We start from the raw sequence: 25,160 nt of genomic DNA on the forward strand, positions 1-25,160 counted from the left end.
CCTTTGCTCTTTAGAAAAAAAATTAAAATTGAAGTGTTAATTAAGTTTTCGAGTAATTAAAAACCCTTCCATTTTTCAAATGACAATTTGTTCAACTCCTAATAGCAGGAATGGTCATATGGAAGGAGGTACTGGTGCAAGGCACGAGATCTAAATGTTAAAATGGAGGAGAAATTCTTCCCAGTGCTTTGGCTCAGCAACCTAATGTAGGCTCCCTCTTCACTAACAGTTTTGGAGCCCAGCTTATTAAATCAGTCTGCCAACTGCTATTTGCAGTGATACAAATTGGCTCTGCTGTCACACTGGGTTTTCATGTTTGTTTTTACTCGTGCAAAATTCTCTAATGCAGATAAGCTTTTCTGGCTGCTTTTTTAGAGACAATTCTTGATGCTTGCATTTTTAATTTACTTAGTGAATTTGAGTGCCATGTATGGACAAGAAGATACAGACTGTTACAGAATGTACCCAGTGTGCATGCTTTAAATTCAATATCCCTTTTCTGCAGCAGAGCATGGAAAGGAATTTTGACCATTAATGATTGACAGCAGTTAACCAGAGATTCATTAAGCTGTTCTGAGGGAGGGTGAAGGAATTCCCAAAGCATTGAATCACCTTTATGAGGCAAATGATAACCATTCAGGAGAAAGAGCTCTGGGGCCCTGGTGACAGACAGCCCTGTGCCAGCCCATTTCCCAAAGAGCCACTGACAGGTGTAGGTGACCATTTAGTGTTTGTGGTGTTTCTGTGTGACATTTTAGCTTTCCTTTATGAAACCATTCCATAGCTGAACCACAGAGAGAGGTGCATCCTTTCCTGGCCTCTGGCCTCTGACAGCTGGGAGCAGATTGATGTGCCATTTCAAGTTCTGACCTTTAAAACAAAGACCTCTTGCTAACCATTTATTAGATTTCTGAAGATAAAATCAGCTTGTATTCAGTCTGTAGATACCACTGATACCTGCTTCAAGCCTTACTTCTACTGCCCCAAAATTTTAAATTTGGTTTAGAAAACTGAATAAACACAGAATTAAGGGAAATAGATTCGGTGTTGTTCTGTTTCTGTGGTAGAGATATTTATTTTCTTCACAGATAAAAGGACAAAAACCCCTCCATTTTGTGCATCTAAAATACAGAATGTGCAAGAAAGCAGGAACTAGGATCAGGATAATACAGCAAATTGTACACTTGTCAGTTATCTGTTTTTTGCTTGCCTGAGATTGTTTCTGGAATGACTACAGGGAGCTTATACCTGCAGACAAATGTACATGAGGGAGAGGCAGTGCTTTGATTTGGAGGCCTTGATGTTTTAAGGGAGGAACAGGATGAAGTAATTACCTGTACTTGTAGATACAGCTTGATGTCTGTTATATTGAAAGAAGATAATTGCTGTTCAGATACATGTTATCTTTATCTCTCCCATTGGCAGTCTCCTTCACTCTCATGAGAAAAAGTTAGAAGTTTGCAAAATAATTTCCAGAAGAGAAGATACTTATGGAATTGCTCTGCCAGTCCTCTTCAGCAACACAGATACCTGCAAAGGTTCAGCAATTCCAGCCCTGCAATCCTGGAGGAGACAGACCCCCAGCAGTTTCTGTGGTGGCACTTTGGCTTTGGAGGTGTGGGACTGACACCTTTGCTGCTGGGTGAGTGCAGGGCCAGACTCTGAGGGACACAGGGCTCACTGGACTGCAGCATTACTGGGGATTTTAGAGGAGCTGCAATCTGGAGAGTGCAGAGGGATGCAGAATGCAGAGAGAAGACTTGGGGAGTTACACTTATGGAGCAGCTTTATCCTTGCACATTTGTTCATCAGTTTCAGTTAATGAGTGATACCTCTACAACGCCTCTAAAATACAATGAAATGTAAATGTAACTGGTGTTATCAACAAACGTCCTCTTCCTTCTGAAATGTTCCTTCTCATCGCAGCTGAATTGTGCTGTGCTGCCAGGTCAGGAGGTCAGTGCTTGCAGCCTGCCTCATTTCTTTAATGGGTATGAAGAGGCACAGTCAGGCTGGTACTCCTCACCACCAGAGCAGAGGGGTGTGTCTGGCAGCCTGACCCTCAGCAGTGTTTCTGTCCTTTATTCAGTGCACTAATGCTCTCTGATTCCTTTGCTGGATGAAGGTTTGCAGGGTTGCAAGCAGGACTTTCTTTGTATCTCATTTCAAGAGAAAGTGTAGCTCCTCCAAATCTCTGAAATCTAAAGCTATCTAACTTCAGACCTCCTCAAAAGTGCTAAGTGAGTGCACTGCTAACTGAGCTGGCCGAGTAAATGATGGATCCATGCAAATGTGGTCGTTGCTAACTGATTGCAATGGAATGTACAGTGACTGTGTCCTGTGAGTGCAAGGAATTATGGCCAGTGCCCTGTGCAGCCTCCTTAGTATGAGCCCATAACCTGCACTGGACAGAAGTGTGATTATCTGAAATATGTAAGAGAAGTGGAAGATGGAGCTATAAAAGAAATAAGATACATATATGGTGCATTAATCATAAGTGCTTGGACAGATGTTGTCTGTCTACCCCAGCACGTTCACAAAGCGCCTGTTGTGACTGGAATTTTACAGGCTCTGTCCCAAGCTATGTTTGTGCAGCACAGTGAATAGCTGCAGTTGCAGTGAATAAGAAGAATGTAAAAAATGTTAAATAGTGTTTTATTGCAGATTTAGAATGAGAAATGACCTGTAAGCCTGCAGAGTGGTGTTAGTCAGAAATATTTTAAATAGTTGTGCCTAGTGAGGGCAGCCATTCAAATACAGTGTGTGCTGTCTGCCAGAAGATGGTGCCCTAAAACACACTCTAGAATCGCAATTTTTAGAAGCTGCGATCAACTGCAAATGATAGTTTTAAAATACAGGTCAGAACAGAGTGATGTGCCAACAAATCACCCAGGTCCAAATACATATTAATATCCAAACATCATATTCCAAAATGTTGGCTTATACATAAAAGTATTATAACACAAATTAACATAAAGGATCCAAACATGCAAAACAAACCAATATAAACCCAATACAGCTACCACTTCAAAGAAAATCAAAGCTTCAGTCTCCCATCCCAAAATATAAACACTTCTTAGCATAATTTTTTAATTAATTTCACAACTTTTTGGGTGGTTTGGGTTTGTTTGGGTTTGTTGTTGTTTTTTTTTTCCATCAGGCTTAAAACAGACCAGAGATAAAAGAAAAGTAATTTATGTTCCTTACCAAGAAACGGATCAATTTTAAAAGTGGAAAACAGTTACCTCGTGGATGCCAAGGTATAATTTCATTGATTTCTTAATGCCAGATACAAAAATAAATTGCAAAAAAGCAGGTAGCATCCAGTTCAGTAGGGAGATCTGCAGAGCAGCTTCAGATTGTTCAGTTGATGAAGTGAGACAAAGAACTCCCTCCTGCATTGTGTCAGCTCTGATATAACACACACACACCACAACACAAGTCGGGGGATTTTTGTCCATTGTCTTCACCCAAGCTAAAGTTTCCACGGGGAGTTCTTACACTGACAGCCTCCCTGCCTTGCTGGGAAGGAGCTGTTTGCAGCTGGGGGAAGCAGAAGCCGAGCAGTGGCTCTCCCTGCCTGCTGGCTCGGGTGGTGCTCCCTTGTAGATGCTGGCAATTACCAGGACCAGGAGAGCTCTGCCTGGGAGGCCCAGCCAGCTGATATTCACAGATCAATAACTTCACCTGGCTATTTTGCTCCCTTTAAGTTTTAGACAATGGAGTTTATTTAACAGAAGCAGCTGGCTTTCCTTAGTGTCTGATTTTCTGAGATAACTTAAAATCAAACCATGAAATTAACTTCACCTTTTAATAACACTCCCACAGCTCTTGTGCTCTTAGTTGCAGAAGTGTCAGTCTTTTTGCAGAACATACATGTTACTGCTGGTTGCTATAATTAAGCAAATATTTTGAAAATTAGGACGGGAGAAAACCACATCAGGATTGTCAAGCTGGAACTATCCAGTATTTTGGATTTTCGTGTATCTAACAGTGAAATGAAGAATGGGCTTGCTCAGTACAGCAACAGCAGCTTTAACTCCAGTCTTTGTTTGCACAGCCTGGTACAGATGGTCCTCTGTAAGCAATGCAGCAGTGCTGTGTACCACTGCAAGCACATTTATTCCACCTGCATGGCCCACACCTGGGGCTGTACTGCAGATAAATGTGAGTTTCTTCATGTGTTTGACAGAGGAGCAGCTCCCTGGTGAAGAGGGGCCAGAAGCATTGCCTCTGCAGCAGGTACAAGATTGGAACATGGGACCAGGATGTTCCTCACCAAGCATAAGCTTTCTAACAGTAAAAGTGAGTGATTTTTACCATTTGAGCCACACTGCTTACTAAAAAGGGCTGTTTCCTTAGACTCCCCAGTGTGTTTTTCCCATGAGGTCATACCCAACAAAGTCCATGCTCTCTTGACTCAAGTACCAATAGACTTAGTGCAGAAAGCTGCTGGCAGCAGAAGCAGCACAGAGCAAGGGCAGATTTGTGTCTCAGAAGGACAGAGCTACAGAAGGACACTGTTGCTGGAAGCGTGAGCTGCAGCTTCAGCTCTGCAGTTCCTGCTGTAAGGATACCTGCCCAAAATGCTTCCTCACATGAGCACACAGGCAGGGCTTCCCAGCATGTCCTACCCACTCTGTCAGATTGGTAATAAAGCTATCAAATGTTGTAAGGTTAAATAAAAAACCAACCAGACAAACAAAAAAAAAACCGAAATGAAAAACAAAGCAACAAAAACCAAACAAAACCCCCCAAAATAAACCAAGATACCCTTAAAACAGAGTACATTTTCTTGATATGTGCTCTGATGGGCCAACCTTCCAAGCTGTGCACGAGCCTCTCCCAGTTTCTCAGGAAGTCGACCTTACAAAAACGGACACTAAGTGGTGCTAAATCGGTAACAGGAGAGAACAGCCTCACACAGGCCCCAGGAAGGATTGAAGGAGCTCTGCAGCCGTACACTGGAGGGCAGCAGGTCATGAGATGCCTACTGCCACAAACAAACTTCATCCCAGGTGGGGCAGATGAAGCCTCAAGCTGAAGGTGGTCTCCATGTGCTCAGTGGGAGGGAGCTCTCTCTTTGTTGGTGGAAGGGATGTGTCCACGTGGAAGGGATGTGTCCATGTGCCACCGCTGACAGCACAGTGTCTGTGCGGACTACTTTCCCAGGGTCTGTGGCTTGAACAGGATGGGGACTGGAGCTGCTGCTGTGATCCCCCCACAGCCGGGGCACATGCCCCGGGCAGTGTTTGCTGCTGGTCCCGGGAGCAGGAGCAGCGAGGGACTGCACCAGGACACCCTGCTGCAGTGGTGTCTTCCACCATCACACCCGCGGGCTACGGCTGAAATGTAACTTATTCTACAAGTACCACACGTGGTAACAGCTTGATTAGGAGATGGGCAAAAAGTAATGCAAGACATGAATGCAGAAAAGAGCACTCAATTCCCAAGAGTGGTGGTGTTGCTTATGTACATCCGCATGGACGTGGACTGCCTCTGTCATGCCTGACAGGTTTGGTTTTCAGGTCTTGCTCTCACATTTACATGGTTGGTTGGATTTTTTTTCTCGCCACCCCTGCACACACAAGAAAACAGTCAATTGCCAATGACTGTTCAATCAATTGCCCTCCACTGCTGGGGATCTTTTTGAGTACACAGTTGCTTTTAATGTTTAGTTAGGTGCAATAACAGAATAAAATGTTCTTGCCACAGCAGAGTGTCTGTAGCTCAAACCTGAGCCATATTTCTCTCCTCTCAGGGTGGTCAGCACCCAGCAGTGTAAGGATACAGGTCAGATACCTGTTGTTAGGACTTTGTCAGCATTTCTGCCATCAACACAAATGATTGCCAGGGAGCTTGCAGCTCAGTTGCAAAAAAAAAAACCAAAAAAACAAAAAACAAACAAACAAAAAAACCACCAAAAAACCCCCAAACAAACAAACAAAACCCCCAAAAAACAACAACAAAACCAAAAGAACTGTAGGCTACGGTTTAGTATCGGAGGTCTGGTTCATTTGCCGTTTTGAGGGGCTGTTTTCTGACATCCTTCCCCGTGAGCACACAGATGTAAATAGCAAGCGGCGCCGGGGTGTTCGTCACCGATCAACAGATGAAGCTCTTGCAGTCACACGCACAGTAGCTGCTTTTTTACACTCCCGTCAGCTCACAGATTGCTTTAGGCCACAATATGTTTATCATATGTCTTAGCGCTGCCTTTTTTTTTTTTTTTTTTTTTTTTTTTTCCAAGACTTAATAAATAACTGGCAACAACCCTCAGCTGCTGTGCTACAAACACAAGCCCTTTCAGCGGAGGCACCTGGCCAGCGCCGGGGACTCCGCACAGGTGCGGGGCTGCTCCCGACCATCGGCCCCCGCAGCGATGCTGGTGTTTGTGCGGGAGAGCCGCGGCCGCAGGTGGGGTAGAGTTGCCTCTTCCCCACGCGGGACGAGGCCGCGGGTCCTGCAGGAAAGTTCCAGCGAGGAGCGCGGGCGGTGGAGCCCCCCCGGGCCGGGATCCCGAGCGCTCCTGCCCGGGCGCTCCATGCGCGGCTCCCCGGGGCCGCCCGAGCCCCGCGCGGGGACCCCCGGCGCGGTGACAGCCCCGCCGCCGCCGCGGCACCGCCCGCCGCCAGCCCCGGGCCGGGCGCGGCCGGCCCACCCGAGGAGGGAGCTGCCGACCCCGCCGCCGAGCAGCGCCGCGGCCGCCCTCTCCCTGACTGACTCGGGGAAAATCATTGTTTGGCTCCGGCATTAGCTACATTCCAGCGGGACGCAGCGCCCAGTCTCCTTCCTCGCATTCCTGCCCCACACAAAGGAGTCCCTGCCTCGCCGCGCCCCGCGCCGCGCTCGCCGCGCCGCAGAGCCCCTCCGGGCCGGCCGCCGCCTTCGCCCCCGCCCGGGGGTGCGGGCGGGCCGCGGCCCCGCCGCGGGGCGGCCGCCGGGGGCGGCGGGGGCAGGGACCCGCCGAGCGCAAATTCCTCCGCGCAGCGCGCCATTGACTGGACCGAGCAACTTATTTAAGGCTGGAAAGTGACACAGGGGCGCCTCGTCTGCGCCGGCCGCTCTCCGCCGGGCAGCCCGGCCGCACCGAGCCCAGTGCCGCGGCGCGGGATGCCGCCCGGGTGACCGCCCCGAGCCCGCCCGCCGCCTCGCAGCTCTCCGGACAAGGAGCCGCGTCCCTCCGCTGCCCCGCCAGGACCGCGGGAAGGGGCTTTCTTTTGGGGTGCTTTTTTTAGTGTTGCTGGACTTGGGGTTGTTTTTTTTTTTTTTGCTCTTTGGATTTTTTTTTTTTTGGCCTTTTTTGTTCTTTTTTTTTTTTCACTCCTTTTCTTTCTCCGCTCCGAGCTGCGCTTTCGCGGAGAGTTCACCGCCCTTCACCGCCCCACGCCGCCGGCCTCCGGCAGAGCATGGAGAAGTACGAGGAGGACATGGCACTGAAGGCCACCAAGTTCATGGAGGACCTGTCCCTGTACGAGCCCTGCCCGGAGGGTCCGTACGGCCGGGGCGGCCGCCGGGACCTGGTGCTGCACCCCGACCTGGAGGAGACCAAGCGGGTCATCGCCGCCCACATGACGGCGGAGCAGCGGGGCCGGAAGATGAACGGCACCACCGCGCCGCCGCCGCCCGCGGAAGGCTTCCCCGCCGCCGCCCCCTGCGGCAAAGCCGCCCCGCTCCGCGCCAACGGCCGCGCCGCCGCCGAGCCGCCGGGCGCGGGCCCGCCGTGCTGCGAGGAGGGGCTGTGCACCCGCTCCGAGGTGGCGCTGCCCTGCTACAGCGGCTTCGCCGACAAGGGCAAGCGCTACTCGGCCGAGGGCTACCGCTACGCCGCGGGCAGCGCCTACGAGGGCGGCTACGTGGCCAAGGGCGGCGGGCGGGCGCCCGGCGGCCCGGACGGCAAGTTCGGCGCCGCCAGCCCGCGGGCCAGCCTGGCCGCCGCTTCGCCGGGCCCCGCCGCCGAGCACGGCAAGTTCTCCAGCCCGCGCTCCAGCCTGGGCGGCGCGGTCGCGCTGCCCTACGAGAAGTTCTCCAGCCCCCGCTCCAGCCTGGTGGTGCCCGGGCAGGACAAGTACGGCAGCCCCCGCGCCAGCCTGGTGCAGTACGACGGAGCCGCCCTCAGCCCCCGCTCCAGCTACGCCAGCACGGCCAGCGACACCAGCAAACACTCCAGCCCCCGCGCCAGCCTCACCGGCTACGACGGCGGCGGCAGCAAGCCCAGCAGCAACCGCACCAGCGGCATCAGCATGGGCTACGACCAGCGCCACGCCAGCCCCCGCTCCAGCACCGCCAGCCAGTACTCCTGCACCGCCAGCCCCCGCTCCAGCTACTCGGACTCCAGGTACGGCCCGCCGGGCAGCGCCGAGCCCGAGGGGGCGGGCGGCACCGGGCTCGCCCTGGCCAGCCCCCGCTCCAGCCTGTGCGGCCCCGAGGGCCGCGGCTCGGCCGGCCCCGCCGTGGTCAGCCCCCGCTCCAGCATCTCCAGCCAGAGCTCGCGGAGCTCCCGGGGCTCCGTGAGCGCCTATCCCGACCTGCAGCTGCCGTCGCCCCGCTCGTCCCTGCTGGGGCCCGGCCTGCAGGAGGACGGCGCCGTGCCCGAGCTGGGGGACGTGTACCACCGCATCCATGCCCAGTCCCCGCCGCGGCACGACCAGCAGCACCCGGTCGGCGCCCCCGAGCCGCCGCCCCCCTACGCCTACAGCCCCACCAAAGGCTCCGCTTCGGCTCCCAAATTCAAGCTGCCCTACCAGGTGACGCCGTGCCGGGAGAGCGGCCCCAGCCAGGCGGAGAGGCGGCTGGAGGCGCTGACGCTGGAGCTGGAGAAGGAGCTGGAGATGCACATGAAGAAGGAGTACTTCGGTGAGTGGGGCGGGGGGAGCGGGCGGCTGGAGGGCGGCGGTGTGCGGGGTCTGCCGAGCCGGGCGGTTTCGGCCGCGGAGAAGGCGGGTGTGCGATGCCCGGGGCTGCTCTGGACCAGGTGCCCGCTGAAGTCTCACGTGGCCACAGACACTGTCTTGTGTCCGAAGCGCTTGCACCATAGTTCACTCCCGGTATGTGAACTCTATGCCGTCTCTTCCTAACGCGGTTTGCCGGGATGTGTGATGCTTCCCTTTCCACGTGCGGCTGGGAGATAAGTGTCTGTAGCGTGACGAGAGCTGCTCGTGCACTCGGGGCTTACAGTGACTCTCGTTTGTCTCCCTTCCTCACGGGCTGCTGAAGCTTCTCTGCTATCCTCCAGCATCCCAGAGGATGTGGTGTTTGCGGTCCTGCTCTCGGTCTGGGGTAACGTTTGTAGATGATGAGTATGGCTGGTGAGCAGTCCTTAGTGCCTCGTTCAATGAAATCTTTGTGCTAGTTCAGAATACCTGTGGGAGCCCAGCATTGTTCCTGCCCGCGAGGCCTCGCAGGGTCTGCTCAGCGCACAGGGACATCCCTGGGACCACAGGGGAGTTTGGAGGAGAGGAGCTCTCGGTCCTTGCTGAGGTTAAGTCGGCCTGTTGGTCACCTCCTGAATTTTTGTTGCCTTTTTTGTGGAAAAAAAGTAACTTCTTGAAATGTGTATGTTCTTGAAATGTGGATGAGTGCACGTGTTTTATAGCCGCAGTAGTTAGGATTAGGCTCCCCCGCGTGTCTTACTCTGTACTGGATGCCAAAGGCTAAAACCCCTGTGAAGAGCTGGTCCCGGGCTGTGCGGATCCTGCCCGGGCTCTCTGCGCGAGTGAGCGGCAGCTGCGGGACCGGGCAGCCCTGGGAGCAGCTCGATCGTTCCCTGCTCGAGCGTGGGGATGTCAGAGCTCCCGCAGGGAGGGAGGGGAAGAGGCCTGGGAATGTGAGAGAGTGCGGATGAGACCCCCTCACCTTCAGCCAGCCCCATCCGAGGCCTTTGAGGGAATGGGTATCCGTGCTTTGTCCGCGTTCCTGAGCATGGAGCCGTGTGTCACCTCGGTCGCTGACTCAGTCTCGTGTTTTTGGTGCAGCACTGGGTGCTCTGCAGGGAGGGAAGGAGTTGCAGGGCTGCCTTCATTGTCTGAGAGAGACGCGGGCGGGCCAGTGGAGGTAGCTAAGTGAGCAGCAACCTCTCTAGCAGGAAAACCTTTCTGTAAACTGCAGCGGCAGAGTTTCTCCAAGCTTTTGTGCCCAGACAAAGGAGGCTGAATGCAGTGCTTACTGCCTTCCCTCATCCGTCTAGGGCTGATAAGGAAGCTGATGGATCACCCGCTGGATGTTTTGCAGTGTTGGCACCTGGCACGGTGCTGAGGGATGCTGCTGGGGGCAGCTGTGGTTCCCTTCGGAGGGGGCAGAAGCTGCGTGGGGCTTGTAACACACGAACTGCAGGAAATGTCACCTTCCACATTCCCACGGTCTGCGGTGGGAGACTGAGGAATAAAATGTGAGAGTATGAACAAGTTACCTGTCCTGAGCCTCTGTGAGGTGTTTCCCGTGACGGGGAAAGCTGAGGGTGCAGTCAGGGGCTCCAGGAGCAAACATGGGGAATCTGTGTTGGGGATAGATTTTTGTGCTTCTCAGAGTTTGGCTGTTGCAGGTGCCCCTGCTTGCACGTGTGCTCCCAGCCTCGGGAGATGCCCCCATGCAGGATGAGCAGTGCCTGGGCAGCCTCTGTGCTGCTCTGGAGGCTCCTGCTGTGGCAGCACCAAGGACCACTACTGTGACTTCCACCCTGGAAGCAGATGAAACCCAGAAAACAGAAAAGGTGATTTCTGTGAGCTGCTGAGGCTTCGATAAATCCTGGTGGATTTGATCCCACCTTTGCACCTCTTTGGTTCAGATGATCCATGGGGGTGAATGCTGGGTTTTGGCTGAGCTGGTGCATGAGAGGCTGACAGGGCTGAGCACAGGTTGTTGGGTCAGAGTGAAGGAGAGTGAGAACAGAACAGGGAGAAGTCTGGCTTAAGTTTGACTTACCTGAGGGTGTCTTAATAAAAGGAATCAAGGAAAATGCCTTAATTTGTACATGCTGCAGCTGTGAGGTGTCTGCACAGCACTGGTGAGTGGCACATGCAGAGGCAGTGATGGGTGTTCTTTGGTGCCTGTGGAGAGCAGAAGTGTTGAGCCAGTAGGTCCAACAAGGTAGAGGGGGCAGAGATGCTTTACTGCTTCTTAATTAGATGAGCTCAATTGTCTAATGAGTAAATGCTGATATGAGGACACCAGGTATTTACTGTGCTCTGTGTCCTGTCATCATCTTGTTGTTGTCTGCCCCCACACCCCCAGTGAAATTAAAAATTGAGCAGTGTGCTGTTTTGGAACTGGTCAAGGGACTAGCCAGCTCTGCTTGGAGGAGGAACAGCCCTACCCTGCTGCCTGTGGGTCACTTTGTGTGAGTGTTCTCCCAAGGGTGCTGGTGCTGGCAGGCCCTGGCTGCTTTCCCACCCCTCCCTGCTCTGCTTCGGGAGGGAGCCATAGTCTGGGACAGATAAATATGAGATGGGGGAGAAGTGCAGGGTCTGATCTCCAGAGGGGCTCTGGGGGAGCCAAGCCAAGCAGGGTGCAAGCCCTCGGGTCTGCCTGTGCTGCTCTGCAGGCCCTGACAGTGCTGTGCTCTGCTGGAGCTTTGTTTTACTGCTCCAGCTTCTCCACCCTCCCCTTCCTTCTGCCAGGCTGCAGTGCATCTGGAGAGAGAAGGAAGATGCCCTCCTACCCTTGGTTTAATCTGAGTAAAGATGCCAGTGCTGCCAAAAGAAAGGCTCTGCATCTGCCCAGTTGCACAGGTGAGGCACAGCACCATTCCACTTCAACATGCTCCCACTAACACCTTGCAGCCACCTGCACTCACTGATCTGACAGAAACAAAGCCTGCAGAGAAGGAGGGAGAAGAGGGAAAGTTGTTTGGGGCTGGATTGGTGAGTTGCTCCAACTCATCTTTGTCAAAGAGGTGGCTGGAGGTGACCCAAGGCAGAGGGTGCAGACAGGGCTCCAGAAGCCAAGACCCTTCCTTTGGCAGCAGCTGAATTGGGTAAAGCTGTGAGACTTTGCTCCCTTGTAGCTGCTTCCTGTGCATTCCCTCTCCAATCCTCTTCCTCCTCAACCCTCTGAGACCCCCTGTCAAGGTATGACTGTTTGGTAAATGGGCTTGGTTTAGTGGCAGATGCTGAGAAGTGAGGTATTAAAAAAGTACTTTCACTCCTTTTCATAACTCTTTTGAGCTTAACATTGCTATGAGGTGAGGTAAAAGTTGTTTCAGGAATGTTTTTTAAAAGGAGTGTTCATCCTGAGGTGTCAGCAGGACATTGGTGGGTGTTGGAAAATCTTGAGCTCAGGTGCTGTCTTAAAAGCTGTTTTCTTTGCAGAATACTTCAGTCTGATGTCTAGGTGTTGGAAAAGTGTACGGTTAAAGCTGTGTTTGGCACACCCATCCATGTCATGCATCCTTGCGGGACTGACTGTAAACCTTGTCACCTGCTGGGCAGGGAAATGTGCATGTTGAGCACTTAGGCTGTTTGGCTGCTATTTTTGCAGCAGATCTCTCTGCTGGAGTGTTGTCAGCAGTGCAGGGCTGCAGGCACACACTGCTGGCAGGGCAGCCCCTGCTGTGCTGCAGCCATCCCCCAACCAGGGCTCTGCTCACCTTGGCCATGATGATGGAATCCAGCACAAGAAGTGACTTAACTGTCCCATTGTCCCCTCCTAAAGCTGCAGGAGGTGCCTGATCCTGGGGAGGTGGGGAGTGCAGCTGCCTGCCCGTGCCAGGTCCAGAGGGACAAGCAAGGCTGCAGCTCTGCCTCATCCTTAGCTCCCCCTGTGCAGGCAGTGCCCTCTGTGAAGGTGCTTCTCCCCATCCCTGCACACCCAGAGCCTCCTCCAGCCCTGGCTGCCAGCTCGACCCCCCTGCCCACAGCTGAGATGCAGAACTGAGTTCAGACACGTGTGGTGCTCCCCAGTGAGAGCAAGGGATCTGTCCCAGAGCTGCCACCTTCCCTGCCTTCCACGGGCAGCTCTGAGCTCATCCTGCAGCAAGAGCCAGGGGACGTGGAGGAGCTTTGCCAGGGGAAGCAGGGGTGTCCAGGGGAGACACAAAGCCTGGATTCTGTTAATAATGCATTGCTCAGTTCAGCACAGCCCTGGTGAGTAGCCTTGACTTTGGAGAGCTCTCTCTTCCCAGAGAGCCATCCAGCAGTACCAGCACATGTTTTCTGGAGCAGCACCAAGAAACAGTGCTGGTAACATGGTGCTGAGAAGCCTTGGGCTTGGCAGGTGAGGGAAGAGAGGACCAGGTGAAGGGAGGAAATAAATCTCTAGACCCATCCAGGCCCCTTCTGCCCTTTTTGTGTGTAGTCATCCAGGCAGATCTGGATTTGAGCCCTGCAATATGCTCCTGAATTAAGAGCTGTACGTTTGTGCTTGTTCTGTGTGTGCAGGTTGATGTGATGGAGGGTGTTTATGCAAGTGAGATCAAAATTAAGACAGGTAACAGTGGTAAGTCTCTAAAAGCTGTATTGCACAGAGATGAAATTTGAAAATTTGAATGAAATTTAGATGAGCTTGCAGTTGGTGAGCAGAACACTTGAGAGATTTGCTATGGAGTTGTTTTCAGTCTTAGGAATTCCTGAAGGTTTCTTTGTGAAATATTACTTCTTTCCTGTTTCCATCAAAGTAAAGGCACTGATTGATACATCATATCATTTGAGGGGATAAGCAGAGGTTTATTGTCTGGTAATTACTTTATATTTCTCTTTTGCTGGGCTTAGAAATTAATTCAGTGTTGGTGAGCAGTTGATGTCCTTCAGCATTTGCAGTTGAGGCTGCCTGGGAAAAAAAATTGCCTTTGAATGGCAAACACTTAAACAGAACTTATCTCACGTGGGGGGTGTCCCTGGAGTGCTCAAACAAGCTGTGTGCCTCAGAGTTCTGGATTTTTTAATCTCCCCATTACAGCTGGAAAATACATTGCTGAAGCTACTCTGAGAGTGGTCAGGCTTTCTGACCAAGGGGCAAGAAAGGCTCAAAGGAGGAGTGTGTGCAGGGGGAAGGGGCAGGAGGAGCTGCACTGGGAGCTGCTGGGGTCCCTGTGGGGTGGCAGCATCCTCGGGGCCACCAGGAGCCTGTCCCCTCAGTGAGGCAGGAAATCATGGTCAGAGTGAAAAAGTCTGTAGCTGGAACATCATCCAAAGGGAGGAAGGTGGGGGTAGAGAAAGTAGAAGGAATTAACATGGAAAAAGCATGGGATAACACCAGTGCACAGAGCTGGGAAAAGGGAATGTTGTCTCAGGCATTGAATGTGCTACGAGGGATGCTCCTGAGATGGCTTCTTGCAGTCCCTGCTAGCCATGCACATCCTTGTGACTCCCCTTGAAGTTGGGGATTGATGTAACAACAGCAGGGGAGAGTTGTGGGGTATGTGTGGTTTTGTTTTATTAGGTACTAGATAATGTAGCATGTACAATTATCATGAAATGGGAATTTGGATGGCTGTAACTTGGATGGAAGCCTGTGCTATGAATGGGGACAAACATTTTCTTATCTTCAGTTGCAGGACACTTGGCTGTGGATGGGATATTGTTTCATAGCAAATGGTCTTTTTGTTTCTTTTTATTACTCTGTTGAAAGTAAAAGCACTGTGTGTAAGAGGGAAAGGAGAAAACCCTTCTTCCAAAGAGCTGCCACGTGTTTGGCTGGGGTACCAGGGTGAGGTTCCAGGCCAGAGGTTTGTGTCTGCAGGACAAGGGCTGGTGCAGGCATGAGCAGTGCTGTGCTGAGCCTGCTCTGTGCCCCCTGTGCTGCCCCAGGCTTGGGGATGCTCCGTGAGTGCCCAGCAGGGTGAGGGGAGGGAGTGTTGGCAGGGGCTGAGGGGAGCCTGTGCTGCAGCTGGGCTTGGAGTGGGAATGCTGTGAGAAATGCTGAGCAATTCATTGCTCCTGCTCAGCTTTTAGGGCTGGCACAAGCTCCAGGCCAAGGCTGTGGTGCTTCTCTCAAGGATAAATCCCAGAAGTAACATCAGGTTTTTAAACATGCCCTTCACCCTTTGCCCACCCCCTCACCCCAAAAAACCCCAACCCAATCAGCTCTGCTCTCTCAGGTGGGTCAGGGAGGCATCCTGAGCAACGCTGGAAATCAAAATGGTTCTGTGGCAGAGTGGAACTTGCACTGGCAGTTGTTTTCCTCACCTCCATGCTGGATCTTCCACGGAGATTTTTGGGTGTGAACATCCTGTTTGAGCTGCAGTCACTCACTGGGGGTTCATGCGTGGTGGTGTGAGAGCTGGGAGGAAATCCCAGTTTAGTGACTTTATGGGCTCAGTCTGCAGAACAGAAATGCTACCCTGCTGTGGAGGAACAGCTAACTGTCAAAGTAGCTGGTTTTATAGTTTGATTGAAGTTGATTTTTTTCAGTGGAAAATGTCCCTGAAGTTGTATAATTTTTAAATCTAAAATGTGTAAATGGTACAAGTTTGTGTGCTACCTGCTTCATGCAGCAGGTCTAGGCTGAAATCCTTAATATTCACAGTTAAGGAATTAGGATGTAAGTGGCTCTTAGCTGTGTGGATATTGGGTGCTTAGAAAACACTCCCAAAGGAAGAGAATTTGCCTAATCCTAAAGTGATTATTTTTTAAAAATGCTAAAATGGTTATTTAAAAAATGCCCCAAACTTGGTAAAGTAATTTTCAGGTATGTAATAGGACTGTTCAGCAATGGAAAGAAAATAAAGTGACAGTGATAAGCTAGGTGGTTTTACTAAGATCAGAACATTTATGCATGTATATAGTAAGCTCTACACTTGGCCTTCTACCTACATCATATGCCCCAAATATCTCAGGACAGCACTTCACTGCATGTTGGCAGAGTCTGGTTGATTGTTAGTATAATTGTTAAATAATTAATAGGATTGTTCAATAATTTCCTGTTCTGAGGCTGGAGAAACTGAGTGTGTTAGAGTGTGATGTGGTGGTTGATGTTTGTGCCCATTCTGGACAAAGTGCCTCCTCTGTGAGAGGGGTGGGGATGTGTGGAATAGAGCAAAGCTGGAGCAGCCAGGAGGATGGGATGCAGGGATGTGCCTGGTGTCTGTAAGGGTTATCATGAGCTTGGAAGGGCTCACTTTGGAGGGCTGTGCTCAGCTGCCTGAAGGGTTCAGGTCCTGACAGGGCCATCGTACCTGGGGCTGGGATGTGGCAGTGCTTGGAGCTGCTCCAGGGCTGTGACAGCTCCGGGGGCTGGCAGCAGGATTCCTGCTGGCTTACTAGCCTTCAGCTCTGAACAGAATTAGCGAGTGTGCCGATGATTAACCAACAAATGTGCTGTTTGGCTGGGCTTTTCTGTGACTTTTCAATGTGCCTGTGTGGGTGCTTTCTCTGGAGATGGGTTTTCTACCTTTTTTTCCCCACTGGAGCAGATAGCTCCATTCTGTGCTATGTGTTATCTCTCCTTGTTAACCTCACTGGGTTGTTCTGGCTCCCTGTCAGCACAGCCTTGCTTGTTACTGTGCTGAGACTGAGCACAAAAAGCAGCCAAGCCAGTCATGTATCTCTTCCAGCTGGAGTATTTCACATTGTCTGAAACTTCATTCCTTGTTTTTTGGAGCAGTTTTTACTAAATCTCTAAAGTCACATTTATGGCTCCAGCAAACTTGTAAGGAAAGGCCTGTGGCTGATGAAGGGACAAGCCCTGCAGCCAGAGCACAAACTCTCATTAATGCTCAGCTGAGACCTCCTGTGCTCAGTGTGGAGGGGCTTGCACAGGGACTCGGCTGGGGGTGAGGATTTACTCTATATATATATTATATATAAAATATTTATTATATATAGGGTGATATATGTCTTATTTCTTATATATATATATAGGGTTATATATGTGTTATTTATTATATATATAGGGTTATATATGTATTATTTATAATATATAGGGTTATATATGTGTTATATATGATATATATGGGTTATATATGTATGCTTTGTTATATATAGGGTTATATATGTATGATTTATTATATATATAGGGTTATATAAGTGTTACTTATTATATACAAGGTTTTATATGTGTTATTTTATTTATAGGGTTATATATGTGTTACTTCTTATATATAAGGTTATATATGTGTTATTTCTTATATATAGGGTTATGTATGTGTTATTTATATTATATATAGGGTTATGTGTGTCTTATTTATATTATATATAGGGTCATATATGTGTTATTATATATAGAGTGATATATGTGTTATTTATCATATATATAGGGTGATATATGTGTGATTTATTATAGATGTATGATTTATTATATATAGAGTGATATATGTGTTATTTATTATATATATATAGGGTTATAAATGTATTATTTATTTTATATTTAGGGTTATATATACTTATATTATTATATATAGGATGACACCTATTTCCAAACCTGAGATGCTGGAGAAGTTCTTATTGGCAGAAAACCTTTGCATGAAAACCTGTGGGCAGTGGGGTTTGAGCCTCTCTTCTCAAGAAGGGCCACTGTCCCACTGTCCCACCCTCTGCTGCTGGGGACAGGGCTCCAGTGGCAGCCCTGCCTGGCCTGGTAAAAAACCCTCTGGGGCTGGTGCTGCCCAGCAGGGCTGAGCTGCCCTGGTGCTGCCCTTGTGCAGGTGGGCTCAGGGACCCCTGATGGGCTTTGAGCAGAGAATTGGGTCCTCAGGTGCCAGGGATGGGAAGCCAGGTGACTTGGAAAGAGTTGCAATGACAGCACAAATACTTCATGATCCCCCCCAGGAGATGATCTCCAGCCTTAATTGTGAAGCCTTTAATTGCAGGCAGCAGCAGTGCAGTGCCTTTGGTGCCCTGTGAGGGTGGGTGTGTGTTTGGGAGTGAGCTGCAGGGAAGGCAGGGTGCCGTGGTAAAGTGGCAATATCAGAGGCTGTATGAAGTAGGGAGTGCATCAAATGGACAACCAGGAGGCATTTAATAGATTACAAAAGCTCATGTCTCATGGGCAATATTGCTCTTTTAAGAATTTGGCTGAACAAAGCTTGTTTCAGTTCAGAATGTATTTATAGTTTTTTGGAAAAGTAGATGGCTGTTGTGGAAGAACTGCTAGGGACTTTCATTGTTACCCAGCCATCCAAACATTTATTTAATTGGTGAACTGTTTCACTGCTGACACCTCAGAACTCCTGGAAAGAGAAAACAAGATGTTTTCTTCCTTTAATGTGGTCACTTGAAAAAATCAGAGAATTTCAAAGTTAAAATAAAGAGAAACAAAAAGCCATTCCTAAATGCACTTTGACAGTTGTGCATGTTTAGATGCTCCAGCTGGCTTGGATCATATTTCCTGTGGTCTGTGGAGAGCCTGTGGCCTCTCCCAGACATGGGAAATACCCTTTTGTTCTGGTGGTCGTGGCACAAACCTTTCCCTGTGCTGCAGCTCATCCCCAGGGGTGCAGCTCCTGGGCTGGGCTGGGTGGTCCTGCTGCCCCTCCTGAGTGTCCCTCTGTGCTGGCCCTGCCCCAGGGGACACCGGGCAGGGCCACTCCTGCTGGGGTCAGGTGCTGGTGGAGCACAGTTCAGGATGTCCCAAATCTCAGTGCCACTAATTTGAAGCTCCTTTGTGCGTGTGTCTCTGGCAAGGGCAGAACTGCAGCGTGTGTGGCTTGGAATGAAGGGGTTTCTGCCCAGGTGGGAGAGGTGTGATGGTGTCTGTGATAAACCAAGCATGGCCTTGGCTGCACTGAGCCAGCCAAGAGCTCTGCTGCTGTGGCTGTCCTGCTCTCTTGCCCTTGTGGATGTGACATGGCCTTCAGTAGTGTCAGAGCAGGATCTTGGTTTTCTGTCTTTTCCTGGTGTGAAATTCCTGCTAAGTCCATTTGTTTTGGTCAGATGTTGAACGACTTGAAAACAATCACTGACAGAGTGGTTCTGAGCAAGGGGATAGTGAATAAACTTTGTCACTTACCTCTGGGTTCCCCTGCTCACAGAAGTCCACGTGCTGCTCCTGCTGCCCTGCCTGTTCTTGTCACCAGCACCAACTGCAGCAGGATCAGACTCTGCCTGTGCATGCTCTCACCTGTCCCTTCCCTTCTCTCCATAGTGCTGCTGCTTCACAGGGAATGCTCATTTCTGGCTTTGTTTCAGGAAAAAGGGAAGAAGCCAAAGATGCTGGAGTGCAATCTCAGCTAAGGCAAGACAACTGTATAGCAGGCAGTGGAAAGAGCTGCAGTTGGTAAAATCTTGGATTCTCTGTGTTCCTCTGTCGTTGCTGTTAACCTTGAGCATCCCAGGTGTAGGTGGGGCAAACTGGCAATTCCTCAGGGAGCAAGGCAGAGGTTTGGATGAATGGCAATAACTGTTGCAGCTCCATTTTTTTGTTTGTTTTGTTTTGTTTTTGCCAGGCAGTTATGTGAAAATTTTCTGCAGTTGGTGGGGTGCCCGTTTTTAATCAAAGCCACGTTTCCCAAATCTAAACACTCAATAGAAAACAGACCTGCACACCAATCAAGTGTGTTAGAGTCCATATTTGGGGCTGGTTTCAGAAACAAGCATGTAATTTTTTTGAAGTGTATGTCAGTAGCTGGTTGTCTTGCAAAGTCTCTTGGCCTGCTCTACCTGTTCCTGGCTGGAGCAGGGCTGGGCCTGGGCAGTGCAGCCCTGCAAAGCTGCAGTGGTGCAGAGCCAGGGCTGCACTTGCTGTGCTGGGAGCCCCCCATGACTTGGGTTCAGACCTTTGTGGTTCAGCTTGGTGGGGGGGAACCTCAAGACATCTCAAAATAAAATTTATGCAAGGTATTTAGAATTCTTGCTGTTTTATTTAGAAGATGGAGCACATCTGATAAACCCAGTGCTGCCTCATGAGTGACAGTCCTGCTGAAGCCATGGGTGGCCTGATGGACTTGTTTCTGACAGCTGGGAGTTGTCTGGAGCTGTTTTCATGACACCACAGAGATGAGGCAATGAGAAAATTCACAGCAGTGCTTTTCCCTGGCTGTGTTTCTCTGCCTGGCCCTTCCTAGCCATGCCCACCATGGAATGGTCCCGGGTGTCCCTGCTCTCTGCTGGGGCTGTAGGAGCCTCGTGCTGTTTGCCTGGGAACCTGGGACTGCCACAGGTGAATACTGGTGTCACAGTCTGCAGGAAATTGGTGACTGTGAGCAGGTGGATCTTGGTGTGGACAGGGCTGTGTCCTGTGACCTCTCCAGCTTGTACCAAGTCACTTCTGGGCACAGAGTTCCCAGGGTGGGCTCTGCTCTCAGACTGGGGTGGAGCACGAGTGATGGGATGGAGGCTGTGTCCAGATGTGAGTTCTGCATCCTCTGCTTTTCCTCTTGTCATCTGCCCAGAGCAGGGTCCTTAAAGGAATCCAGAGCTAAGGCTGGAGGGGTGTACAGCTCAGCTCCAGGCACAGTCAGGGGTGATGCACATGAACACATGCAGGTGTTTCTAGGGATCCCCCTGGTGCTGCCTGTGCTCACTGAGGTGCTGGGGCTCTAAGGACCCTTGCCATTTTATTCCTTTGGTTGCCTTTTTATTTCTTTACAGCAAAATAAAAGGTCCAGCCTATTTTTACTTTGTCTTTTTATGAAATGTTGACAGTCACCAGGTGCTAGGCTCAGCTGCTGTTTCACAAACAATTAGAAAAAAGCTTGTTTTGCTTTGCTGGAAAGAGAATCTCCCAGTCTTTCCATGTGTTGGTTTTGAGGGGGACACTCCTGTGTGAGGGTGGTGGCAGTGACAGTGCTGGGGGGGTTGGCAGTTCATGGAGAGTGGGGCAGCCACTCCAGCAGCACCTGCAGCTGGTCCCTGCCCAGTCCAGAGAGAGGGAAGAACTCAAATCCACAGCATTTTGTTTTACATCTATTACTATATTCTAAAACCTTAAACTCTTAAGTTTTCTACGACGTGATGTCACACACTTCTATTTAAACTACACACCCATAATCTCAGTTCTCTTATTCAATTTTGGAAGCTTCTCCCTGGCCTCAGGTCAATGCAGTGTTCTCTGGGGGTTCAGTGCCTGGCAGCACAGAAAGTCTGAAATTCTCAGTAGCCAGGGTTCCAGCAGGTTTGGGCTGGGCTCTGAGCCCAGCATGGATGAGGTTTGCCCCTTGCAGGAGTTTCTGGCAGCGTGCAGATGTGGCAATTCACTCACCAAATCCCACACTGCCTGAGAGCAGTGGGGCAATTCCACGTGGGGTGGAATGACTGGAGTGACAGACCATGCCTTTTAAAAAAGCAAACCCAAGAAACCTCCCTGACCTATTAAGAAAATGTCTAAAGAGAAGGGCTGGCTTGGGTTAGGCTGGAACAGCCTTGCATGCTGTGTAAGAGCAGTGATGGTGGCTCTTTTGGGAAAGGCTTTCCCAGCCCCCTTTCCCACCTGGGGGGATTCCAGGCTGAGGAAGAACCAGCCCAGAAAGAGGTGATCCACAGAGCCTGCCCCAAGGAAAACACTCTGAAGTGGTGCCAAGTGCAGACTTGCAAATCAGCTTCCTGGTGTGCCAAGTGTGTGAAGCTCTGCTTTTCTCTGCTTCCCACCCTGCTCCCACCTCCAGGGGCTTTGTCTGACTTCCCCATGGGGGTGGCAGGAGGGAGCAGGGAGCAGCTCAAGCCCATGTGGTGGCCTGGCCCTGGCTGGACACCACATCTCACTCTGAGTAAGGGAAATAAATGAACCCACAAAACAAAACCCCTGAGCTGAAGTACAAATCCTGCACTCCTTTGTGGCAGAGCTTCCTTTGGAATCACTGGGCGTTTTGCTTGGTTGGACTGGCAGAATTGGGAAGCCTGGGGTTAGATTATTGTAAGGTCAGAGAAAAAGTGCATTTTGAGGTGGGGGAAGGACTTTGTTTCTTTTGTCTGACAAAGTACCCTAGGTAGAGGAGTTGGCTGCTCTGGTCCTCAAGGTTGCTGTGACCTTTGCTGTGATGTTTGAAAGCAGAGAGGAAGAGATGAGCAGTGTGTGTGTGCAGGACCAGCTCTTCAGTGGGCCAGTCCCTCTGGGAGTGCCCACTGCAGCTGAGTGTTCCCCAGTGTGCACTTGGGAAGATTCTGACTTGATGTTCCCATACAATGTGGAAAAGGTAAGAGAGAGCTTTGATTTAACAGAAAACAAAAAACAAAAAAACCCCAAAAAAAAAAAAAAAAAAAAAAGAAAAAAACAACAAAAAAAACCCCAAAACAACAAAAAAAAAAAAAAAAAAAAAAAAAAAACCCACAAAAAAACCCCAACAAAACCAAAAAAAAAACCAAAAAACCAAAACAAAAAAAAAGACAAATGACAAATGAGGGAGGCTGCTGAGAGTTCTGGCAGATACATGGTAATATTGCTGAAGTTTCTGAGAAATGCACTATTTCACTTTTATTATGAAGCTTTTGCCTGTGTTTTTGCATCCCCTAAGTGTTTTCTGGGGTTTTGCCATTTCTAGGCAATGTATGTTGGTCCAGAACTGCCAGCACTGGGGCTGAGCTGGAAGTGCTATAAACTCACTTTGTTTTTAATTTGAGCCATTTTCATTTTGAGCAGGGAACCAAATGATGGGGCACTGTGAGGGAATGTTAGGTCATGACTTCAGTTTTGCTTGTGCATGTTGTAAATTAGGCTGGGAGTGAAGCCACAATGCAGTGAGATGAATGAGTGTGCCCTTCTGCAGAGACAAGAGCTGCACACCCAGGTGACAGCCATGTGTAAAACATCTCCCTAAAGAGTGGAGTTAATTCCTGCTTTGAAGGAAGATCTGGGAGCTGGATGTGCTGCTGGTGCAGGCTCAGTTCTTCCTGCATCCTTTCCTGCTGGAACACTACTGTTCCCCCAAAGAAACAGCTACCAGCCAGAAAAAGTGCCCAGATGTCCAAAAATGTCCAGTTAGCCTGCAAATCTATTGCACTTGGAATTTTTTGGACCATGCAGCTTGCAGTTTCTCACCAAGCAGTTGACTTAACTCACCAAAGGAGGTGGTGTTGTCTCGGGGTCTGAATTAAGTAAGACTGACTCCAGGCCCAGTGTGACCCCTGGGCAGCAAAGAGCTGCATGTTTGTGCTCATCCTGCAGCCCAGGCAGGGCACAAGCTTGGAGGCACCAAAAGGAGGGAAGAAGGAGATGAGGATGTTCTGTGCAGGCTGGAGAGCAGAGATCAGAACAGGTGACAGTCCAGCACAGGAATAAAATGTTCTTCTGTGAGAGAGCTCCGGGCTCAGGTCATGAAGTGGTGGCAGGTGTCGTGCAGGGGACAGAGAGTTTGGAGCCTGGGGACAGCCCGGATTTCAGGGCTGAGCTGGAGGTGCTCCTGCTGCCAGCTCTGAAGGGCTGGGGCTGGCTGGGATCTCAGCCTGGCTGCAGGGACAGGGAGCAGCAGCTCCTCCTTGGCTGCTCCTGTGGCTGCTGGGCTGGGGAAGGGATGCACGTTCCTCCCTGCACAGCCACTCCTGCCAGCCTGAGTCACTGCCTCCACTGCAAGATAAAAGCTGTGGCTCCACCAGCTGAAAACCAATGGGGAACAACCATTTTCAGTCATCTCTTCAGGGCTGGCTTTCTTTTATTTTTTTGCTTTGCTTGAAGGAACGTCTCTCTTGCAGTGGTGGGAGACAACCAGAGGAGATGTTCTGTGACTGGTACCAGAGTGGGGCACAGTCTGCTTTAACTGAGGATCAACAATGACTCCTTCTCCAAGAGGGACAATTAGCTCCCCTGGAGGAATTATAAAATCCTTCTTCTGTCAGAGGCACCAGTGGGAGGAGCAGGGGATGTGCAGGCACCAGCTCAGTACCAGCTCTGTACCTCACTCTTAACCTTACAGAGAAAGCACAGTAGAGAGTTTCATCACTGATTTGGTAAAAGCTGCCCTTATTTTCATGGATATAATTACAGAAGAGGTTACATTCATCTGCAAACAAAGGCTCTAGTATTTTTTTTTTAAAGCAGAAATAAATTTTAAAGCCCCCAACAACTAAACCAATTCTTTTAGCTAGTTTTCAAAAGATAAGTTTTGTGGGTTGTGTTAGTTGCTTTGTTGGTTTTTTTTCAAGGAAGCATTGAGGAACCCTTTTCTTGGTGAAACAGTGAAAGGAGAGATTCCAAAAGGGCTTTTGTGCAATTAAGGGAATGTTTGCATTAGGTTGTGCTGCAGTGATTTAACACATGAGAAGGAAAAATCCCAACTGAGTGATTTACACGTGGATCTCGAATGTTTTGATCAAAGGTCAGACTCAGAAATGCATTTATGCTTATTTTAAAGTCCAAAGAGAATCCAGTGGGGAGTTAAATCTCTAAGTAGGCATTTAATGTGTAAATATTCACAGGTAGCTCTTTACTTAGCCATGTCATTTTGCTGTGGGTTTAGACAGGGCCAGATTTTCTTGGAAGCTGAAGTCCAGGCTCTCCAGTACCTGCAACAGGGGACAGCATTTCTGTGGACTGAATTTGAATATTTCATATATAAATTCTGAATTCTACTGGCTTACAGGAGTTCTAAAGTAGGTCGGGAGCAGTGAAAAGGGGTCAGGAAAGCTGGCTGATTTTTCAAGGCTGGCAGTCTCCGGGTTCAGGAATGGTCCATCCTGACCTGCAGGAAGGGGCAAGAGGCCTGCACGGGTGAGCAAGGGGGTCTGAAGTAAGAAGTGGAAAGGATTTGTGTAAGATGTGAGGGGTGGAAGCAGGGACAGGTGACCTGGGGAATATCAGGAGACACAAGGCTCGTCTGGAGCTGGCCCTGGTGAAAGACAGGGAAGTCAGAAGTGCTTCCAGGGGTGCTGGGTTGGCCTTCTGTGCTGAAAATCTTGGGGAATTAGGGGAGAGCAGTGGTGCTTGATCTCAGCTTTAGTGAAGCTTTTGATGCTGACACCCATAGCATCCCTCTGGACAAACTGGTGAAGCACAGGCTGTGAGAGGGACTGAAAAGTGGCTGAGCTCAGGTGTGACCAGCAGGACGGGGCTGAGCTGGAGCCAGTCACTGGTGGTGTATTGCAGTGTTCACAGGGTCCCAGGGCAAGGGAAGAGATGAGAACCTTGACTCCATGTTTCAGAAGGCTGATTTATTATTTCATTATATAGATTATATTAAAAGAAAATGATATATTAAAACTATATTAAAAGAATAGAAGAAATTATTTCATCAGAAGGCTGGCAAGGGATAGAAAGGAATGATAACAAAATCTTGTGACTGACCAGAGAGTCTGAGCCAGCTGGGCTGGGATTGGCCATTAATTAAAAACAACCAGATGAGACCAATCACAGATGCACCTGTT

The 25,160-nt window shown here is 50.0% G+C and overlaps 1 protein-coding gene across 2 annotated transcripts in view; it reads left to right on the forward strand.

The window, feature by feature from the left end:
• Positions 1-7,119: 7,119 nt before the first annotated feature.
• WTIP (WT1 interacting protein) overlaps positions 7,120-25,160 on the forward strand; it is an 89,136-nt gene continuing 71,095 nt past the window's right edge. The window contains exon 1 of one of the 2 annotated variants that reach the window (XM_030227643.2): positions 7,120-8,856. In XM_030227643.2, coding sequence (XP_030083503.2) covers positions 7,410-8,856 — 1,447 coding nt within the window. In that variant the 5' untranslated portion in view covers positions 7,120-7,409. The remainder of the gene's footprint in view (positions 8,857-25,160) is intronic. The other variant, XM_050978900.1, reaches the window with a different exon arrangement.

The sequence above is a fragment of the Serinus canaria genome, chromosome 11 (genome assembly GCF_022539315.1).
Source record: "Serinus canaria isolate serCan28SL12 chromosome 11, serCan2020, whole genome shotgun sequence".
NCBI lineage: Eukaryota > Metazoa > Chordata > Aves > Passeriformes > Fringillidae > Serinus > Serinus canaria.